At 33.8% G+C, this 8,734-nt stretch overlaps 1 protein-coding gene across 1 annotated transcript; it reads right to left on the reverse strand.

Annotated features, from left to right (window-relative positions):
- Positions 1-150: 150 nt before the first annotated feature.
- On the reverse strand, positions 151-6,263 carry LOC129916027 (uncharacterized). Its single transcript, XM_055995789.1, has 5 exons — positions 6,003-6,263; positions 5,776-5,931; positions 5,567-5,704; positions 601-815; positions 151-534 (listed from the first exon to the last, which is right to left on the reverse strand). Exons 1-5 carry the CDS (start codon positions 6,129-6,131, stop codon positions 420-422), a joined length of 753 nt encoding a protein of 250 aa, XP_055851764.1. The 5' UTR covers positions 6,132-6,263; the 3' UTR covers positions 151-419.
- Between the last annotated feature and the right edge of the window lie 2,471 nt (positions 6,264-8,734).

Here is an 8,734-nt window from a genome sequence, read left to right on the forward strand (position 1 = left end):
AACCGATTTTGATGGTTCAGCAAAACTTCTCCATAGCATCCTGCACAACGGCATTAGTTTGGCAGTGAGATTTCGATGAAGCTATTCCCTATCCCTATTAACGTTCTGATACTATACTCAGATCGGACCGTGACAAGACGTTTGCTTAAGTAAGTACAAATAATTTTGTAGCAGCTATAAAAAGTCATTTAATTTATTATTATGTATAACTAAAGTACAAAAGAACAACATATCTAAATTTAATTACTAATCAGGGCACAGTGTGTTTTTCTTAGTGAGATTTTTTTTTAGCTTAAGTAGCAATAAGCTTATATCGATAGATATTCCGCTTCGCAGTGATTTGTATAAAATATTTTTTTTATGTGATATGGTTTGAATGTATAAAATATTTGGATTTATCGCAATGTGTAGTAAGATTGTTAGTTTTGTTTTTGTAATGCTTCATCGGTTTGAAGATCACATGTGAGTTGAGTTTTTAAAACCGTCAAAGTGCTTCCTATAATTTGTTTATGATATATTTGTCTTGTTGTAAATCTGTTAAATAGAAAAATAATACAAATAAATAGTTTTTTCTTCAAATATGTTATATTTGGATTTTACCCTAAATTATCAAAAAAATCTCTTTCGTCCTCTTGCCATTCGGATAGAGTACACTCCAATGTACCGTATCCATTTTCAATGCAATTTTTATTTAGAATATTCATCATTGGTTCAACTATTTTGTTGATGGGAAAGTTTGGAGCAATTGCAAATCGATAGATCCAAGCTGCATTGTAAAGTGTGTTATGGTTTTTAACACTCACAGTTGCAATTATCTGAAAAAAAAAAAAACATTACGACACCACATTTGTGAACGAATGTTATTAATTTTGATTTATTAAAGTGCATGTGGTGTTAGGCCAAAATAATTTCCTATATGGGCTCTTCTATGGAAAACAGGCTATAAGATTGGGTAAAACTCCAGCGGTACGTTGCAGAAAACGAGCGAGAGGTGTTTTCACGAGGGCACTTCTTCTTGTGTCCAGGCAGCAGCGGCAAACATTTCCTAGATGAAATCAATAGTGCCACAGACCTAAGGCCAATAAGGAGTGGCTTGACCGGCAACTTGCGCCATAATGGGCAAAATATTGTCATTTCCAGTACGCGTTTCCTGCATCTCATAATTTCCATAGTCCATGGAAATCTCCAGATCAATCAACCGTCAACCAAATTGATCATATTGCGATCGACGCTAGACATTCCTACAGTCTTATGGACGTCCGAACGTTCCCAGGAGCCAACATTGACTCTGACCTACCTGGTAATAGCCAACGTACGGATGCAGATATAAAGACCATGTGCTGAGTTTCAATAAGCCCCCACCACACCACCAAACCCCTGGTTGATATTGAATGCCGGCAAGCACATGCAGCTTAACAGAGAGCTTACAAAACTTAATAGAAGTACCAGACCTGTCAATGAGCTCTACAAAAGGAAAACAATGGAGGAACATCGCCTTCTCAGGAGAAACTAAAACCAACACGAGAAAAGAACGATCGAGGAAATAGAGGGATGCTATAGCAGGAATGAGGCTCCGAAGTTTTATCAAAAGGTAAAAAGAACATCTCAAGGATATAAACCTAGAACTGAAGCAAGCAAAGACGAACAAAAAAACATCGTGACATGAGAATTTGGAAAACTCACTTCTATAATCTCTAAAGTATTTAAAGCACCAGGAGATGGCTTGGGGCCTATTTTAGAGTTTAATAAACAACTTCATCAGCGAACTTCAAAATAAGTAGTTGAGTGCAATTGAAATACTTGTTATGGTCTAAATACTCGAAATATTTTAAAAAGAGTTTCGAAAAGTCCATTACCGCATTTATTGATGTTTAAATTCGTTGATGAAGCTGGTATAGTTTAGTAAGCTTTGAAACATGCCCCTCGTTGGGAGTATACACCAACTTATTTGCCGAATACGGAAGAACGAAATAGAACCTCAGCATTGTCTGCCCGATTCTTAAGAAAGGAGACCCTGTGAACTGGGCCAATTACCAGTCTCGTAAACATCGCCTATGAGATCATATCTATCGTGTTATGTGAACCTCTGAAGCCTGGCTTTTAGACCAGGAAATTTCAACATTCGACATCGAATTCGAGGACAAAAATGGGTTTAAAGGTCAATGGTGGCAAAACCTTGTTTATGCTGTCGTCAAAAAAGGACTCAACAGTCAACACCGATGTATTACACAAAACGTCACCATGGACAGCCATATCTTATGTCGAATTCCTTTCAACCACTTGCAGTCGCTACTAAAGTCGATGCTTTTCAGCCGTTTAGGAAATTAAAAAATGTAGCATTTTTAATTAATTTTTATTTTTTTTATTTTGACGTTGACGTTGAATACTCGATGATATTTTTTCGTTAACATTTTCGTTGTCGACTTTGGAGACTTTAAAATTTTTCGTTTCGAATCAGCAGCGTACTAGGCTTAAACAAAAATTGACTATGGTTCTTCATTTCTTTACAAAATTTTAGTTTGGTTTGACGTTTTGCGTTTGGCAAAATTGTAGTGTGTGTGAAAATCTGTGTAAATTCGTCTTAAAAAAAAAAGATTTATAAAGGATCGATTCTTCGGGAAAAAGTAGCGAATCTTTTCCCATTGGAATTCATTTTGGGAAAAAGTGGCGACTGCAAGTCGAATGCAGATCGAATTTTTGGTTCATTGGAATTCGATATTAGAGGTAGCAAAGGACTTCGTTTACCTAAGCTCGAACGTTTAAACAAAATATATTGTTCACAGAAGACCAAAATCGTCTATCGACAGACATTAAATACCGAAGTTCATTTTCGATGATCGACTATCGACAAAAGTCGTCTATCGACAGACAAACGACACTCGCAATAAGGGCCACAGACAGGGTTAAAATCTTGCTCCGATCGGAGCAAATTTGATCCACTTTTGAGGGAAAAAAATAATCTACTCCAACGCTCCAATTTTTCAGGATTTACTCCACTTTTTCCACACAGAAAAATTGTTTCCTGAACTTACTTTGCTAACCAGGTTGGAATGTTTTAAATCGAAACTGTATTTATTTTAGAAATGCAAACACATTTTTGAACCACCACTTGCATTAATGAGGCTAATAAAACAATATAAATTGGTCCAAGGGGAATTTATTACAAAATAGTTCTTTTTATGAATTGACTTTAATTTAAGACTTAATAATTTTTTATTAAAAAAAAGTTCATAAAAGGTAAAGATTTTTTTTTTTTTGTTTGAAATCTACTCCGGAAATTATGCATTTGCTCCACTTTTTTTTTCTAATTTGCTCCAAAGTTTCATGACCGAGGTTCGAACCCTGGCCACAGAGCACAGACAACACACCCGCGCTGAAATAAACGGGGAATTACTCTTGCCAACCGCTGCTACTTTGGTTTGAAAAGACAATTAACCAACAAACCCTCTCTCGAGCAATTAAGGCATCCCTATACAAGCAGCGTTACATCTTGCAGAAAAAAAGTCGAAGTAGATTTGAATAACAAATTGACGTAGATTGAGAAAAATCGAAATAGACTTCAAAATATCCTTTTTTTTATAAAAATCTATATTAAAAAAAAATATTTCTATTAAATTTATTTAAGTAAAATAATTTAATTTAATTAGTAAAAACAACTAAAACCAAACATTTGGATTCTTTCAAACTTTATATTTTCGGTATAAATACACATAGTCCAAAAAGTCTCCGTACAGCTACAATTTTTTAAATTTTTTCTTAAAATATTGAATTTAAGATATCGAAATTTTCTGTAAAGTACCAGAAAATTCGTTCTGCAACTAGTTTATACTTACTGACTAAAGTAAATACAACATCCTCGGTTCAGATGGACGCCGTATGGTGTGTTGAAAGCCCAAAACTGCTCTGAACACTTAAAATTTGATACCTACTCTAAAGCACGGCGGCGGCTACAATGTAATAGTGTGAGGGTGTATGGCCTTTTCCGGCGTTGGAAACCTTGTTTTCATTGAAAATGCCAAGGATAAATTTGGAAACTTGAAAATTTTTTAGGAAAGTGTCCAAAAACTGGGTCTCGAAAACAATTTTACGTTCGAAGAGGACAATATTCCCACAAATACGGGCAAAGTAGTAAAGAAATGGTTGCTGTGCAATGTTAGTACGAACGTTAAACATTCCGCTTCGTCTCCAGACCTGAATCTTATTGAGCACCTATGGGTTAACGTAGAAAAAAAGGTTCGTCAGCATACAATAGCCAACAAAAAAAGACCGCAAAACGATCCTACGCAAAACGATTGACGAATGGAACAAAATTTCTCCAGATAAGACCGCCAAGCTTGTCCATTCGATTAGAAACAGATTGCAGGAAGTGGTCAAGATCAGAGGAAGTCCTACTAGTTATAAATTAATTTTTTCCTTAAGTAAAGTGACTTTTATTTAGTTTTTTCAACACAAACTAGTCAACAAAATAAACTGTACGGAGACTTTTTTGTTCCTTTTTTTCCCTTTTTGTACTATGAATTTTTGTTATTTTAATTTTTTTAAACAAAAATGGTATAATTTTGTTTAACATTAAAATTATGATCCTAAGTGGGCTGTAGGTCTGTCTTGGTATTTTAATATTTTGTCGACGTTTCGGGCGTGATTACACCCTTCTTCAGGACTAATATTATAAAATAATAAATTTTAAGATATTTCTTAAAATTTGTTTTGGTTCATTTTCTGTTATCTCTTTTTTATTTCTTATATTTTTGCAATATTTCAAAATTCAAAAATTAGTCCTGAAGAAGGGTGTAATCACGCCCGAAACGTCGACAAAATATTTAAATACCAAGACAGACCTACAGCCCACTTAGGATCATAATTTTGATTGAAAAAAGGTCACGAAAATAGGATATATTTGTTTGACATTTATTTTTTGATATACTCTCTATCATTCCGGGTACTTTACAAAAAATTTCGATATCTTAAATTCAGTATTTTAAGGAAAAAATTAAAAAAATTGTAGCTGTACGGAGACTTTTTGGACTATGTGTATGTATATATTTGTATACATTATTTTATTACAATTTGTAGAAGAAGAAGATTTGGGTTATATTTTGATAATTTGAAGTAGATTGGAACAGAGATTTTAAAATGAAGTAGATTTTGATATTTTTTGTGATGGTGGGAAGTAGGAAGGAGATTTTAATTTTTTTTAAAAAAAAGAAGTATGTAGATCTATTTCAATTGAAAAAAAGTGGTACCACTGTATACAAGCCTCTCATCATCCCAGTCCTGCTATATGATGCAGAGGCATGGATTTAAACGAAGGCGGACGATAACATCTTAGATTGTTTCGAGAGAAAAATTCTTTAGGCGATTTTCGGTGTCGTATGCATTGATGGTGATTAGAGAAGATACAACACCGAACTGTAAGGTTACAAGGACACAAACCTAGACAAGAGAGTACAATGCTTCGGTCCGGAAAGTTATCAACTCTAAACTAGTGGGATGGCCAAATATAAAGTATTATTAGTTTTTAGAATATTTTAACGGATTTTGGTGTCATTAAAATTTACCAACCTACCTTTCTTCGAAATTTATTTTTAAATGATTCTTCAAATGGTGCATCGTCCAAATATATACTGCCTGCTGCTTCACTTGGCTTACATCCAGACAGAAATGGTTCGTAGCACTCTGCAACCAATGATTGATTTGGTTTTGTCTGAAGGAAGACAAACAAATTTCATATAAATCCAGAGAAGACTTATAAAAAAAAGTGAATTTTAAACAAACCTTCATTATTTCTACTGCCTTAGCATAAAAAGAGAAATAAGTACCAGAGAATAAGAAAAAAATACATCCCGGTATTGTTAAGGCACAAAAAGTTAATGGCACTCCAATGAATATAAAAAGAATTGCCCATGTTATAATAATGAATTGCAATGTTATCTGTAGAATTGCATACAAATCATTCAATAATTTTGTTTTTTTTTTTGGAAATCAATAAAATAAACGAGTACCTCTCTAAAACAAAAACAATAAAATGATTTTTTGGCAAATGACATGATGTAATCTCTAACTAATTCTTGGCATTTGAGCTCATCATCATCACGATAGTTTCTAATAACTATGAATGGTTTCATGTTCATTGTTATAATTTGTATTTAATTAAAAAGTATTTTTGTATAAAAAAAAATATCTAGTGGAATGTTTTGTTTACGAAATAAAGCATTTGGAATGCAAAAGTACGAAAATGCAAGTGCAACGAGCAACACCGACAAGTGTCAAGTGACAGTGACAGGTCATTCACATGAATGCAATTAAGGGGAGTTCACATTCATAGTACACATATTGCAGGCCGCCTCCACTGGGCATGAACGATGCCCGGTTCATGAGCATGTCTTGAAAAAATCCAATGGAGGCAGAAAAATCCATGCCCACACCAACACCACACGACATCTTGTCGAAGAATCTCGTTTTTTGAACATAACATGAGCGTTGTTCAAATCATGGGCATGATTCTGATGTTTCGTGTACGTGAAATGTTTTTTCTTGAAGCCTGGTACGCAGCTCGCGCTAAATTTTAGCTCCCATACAAATTATCGAAAAATTTTATCTGAGCTAAAATGGATCCCATACAAATTATCGATAACTTGTATGGGAATTTTATCTCGGCTAAAATTTAGCGCGAGCAGCGTACCATAAAAGTTATCGATAATTTGTATGGGATCCATTTTCACAGTACACATAAAAAGGTAATATATTCCGAACTGACATTGGTCGCCAGATTGTCAAAACATGACACTTTGGCGACCAATGTCAGCTACCGAATTCTTACGAAAACACACACAAAAACTGATAAACCACGCACACCAATTTTTAAACAATAATTTACCATTTTCCGCGATGAAACACGAAGAAAATTTGTTATTTTTCAATTTAAGGCTTAACTACATTCAACTTCAAAAAGTACAAAAGTGAAAAAATGTTTTGTCTTTCACCAACACACTGCGAAATTCTATCTTTCATCTCAGAAAAACAAAAGTGAAAGTTAAAACATTTTTAACTTTTACTTTTTCACTTTTTGAAAACACCAACACATGCAAACCAACATCTTAAGAAAATGATTGCTAGATGGCGTTGTACAGAATAATTTTCAATGAACATGCCTTTTTTTGACAGATGATTTGTTGTAAACAAAAAAATATTTTTAACAAAAATGTATGAATTCTAAACAAACAAAATCTTTCAAAAGGTTTAAATTTCTGATTTGATGTACAAATAATATCATTTATCTAGCTTTGGAAGCTGTAGCCCAGCCACATAACTTAATACAATCGGTAGTTGATATAATACAATAAATGGAAACAAATTAATAAAACCCGAATCACATGTTTTTATTTTAAAATTTTTCTTTTGCCAAACAAATATACATAATTGCTTTCTTCACTATAGTTTTTTTTTTTGTTTCATTGCTTTTCCACCGACTGAGGAGACGGTCTCTATGAAAAGATTTTCTAGCTCCAAAAAGAAAATTCTCTCGGGCAGCGCAACACACCACCAATCACAATCTCATACACCAATGATAATCTATCCTTAAAGCTTATTATACTGGACCACTATCACCCAACAAAAGGTGTTTATTCCATTATTTATGTTTGAATGAATGGCGCAATAACCAAATCCATTTATAATTGGAAAGCACCATGTCGTGATGCTTCTCGGAAAAACGAGGACTCTTTGGTTTGGTTGTTGATTTCTTTCCCAGTGACGGCGATAAGCTATATGAAGAACGAAAATGAATGTACACAGTTTAATGTTGTAGTTTCTTTATACATGTATGTTTAAAAGAAATTAGAAAATTAAAACAATAAAATTTAAGAAATAAAATAATCAGTAGTACTCACATCTTGACCGCAAGACAAAAACAAATAACTGCACAATTTTTTTTTCACTAATGACAGATAATCTTAAAGTTTTAAACACAATTTTGGTACTCATTTTCGTATGAAGATGTCGCTCGTAGTATGTGTGTATTTTTCACTTTTTCACTTTTTGAAATCAAAAAGTGAATGTAGTTAAGCCTTTATAATATTTTTAAATGACAAGCCTGGTACGCAGCTCGCGCTAAATTTTAGCCGAGATAAAATTCCCATACAAGTTATCGATAATTTGTATGGGATACGTTTTACTCGGATAATTTTTTTCGATAATTTGTACGGGAGCTAAAATTTAGCGCGAGCTGCGTACCACCAGGCTACATTTTATAAATTAAAGCCTGGTACGCTGCTCGCGCTAAATTTTAGCCGAGATAAAATTCCCATACAAGTTATCGATAACTTGTATGGGATCCATTTTATCTCGGCTAAAAATTTTCGATAATTTGTATGGGAGCTAAAATTTAGCGCGAGCAGCGTACCAGGCTTAAAACAAAAACAAATTTCCTGTTTACTGCGATTGAAATATAAAAATTAAAAGCCGACCTGACAGATTGGTGCCCATTTTTGACAAACAAATTTTGACAACTTTCGGAATACATTACCTTATTATGTGTACTGTGATCCATTTTAAGCCTGGTACGCTGCTCGCGCTAAATTTTAGCCAAGATAAAGTTTCCATACAAGTTATCGATAATTTGTATGGGACTCATTTTATCCCGGCTAAAATGTTTCGATAATTTGTATGGGAGCTAAAATTTAGCGCAAGCAGCGTACCAGGCTTTAAGCCTGGTACGCAGCTCGCGCTAAATTTT

Source organism: Episyrphus balteatus, chromosome 3 (assembly GCF_945859705.1).
Source record: "Episyrphus balteatus chromosome 3, idEpiBalt1.1, whole genome shotgun sequence".
Taxonomy (NCBI): Eukaryota; Metazoa; Arthropoda; class Insecta; order Diptera; family Syrphidae; genus Episyrphus; species Episyrphus balteatus.

Bases quoted from the DNA above. Each gene is read 5' to 3' on its own strand.
- LOC129916027 (XM_055995789.1), bottom strand. From the start codon at position 6,131: ATGAACATGAAACCATTCATAGTTATTAGAAACTATCGTGATGATGAT. The intron at 5,705-5,775 runs GTTTGTTTAAAA...GTCTTCCTTCAG, and splicing joins AGGCAGTAGAAATAATGAAG to ACAAAACCAAATCAATCATT. The intron at 535-600 runs GTAAAATCCAAA...TCTATTTAACAG, and splicing joins GATTTTTTTGATAATTTAGG to ATTTACAACAAGACAAATAT.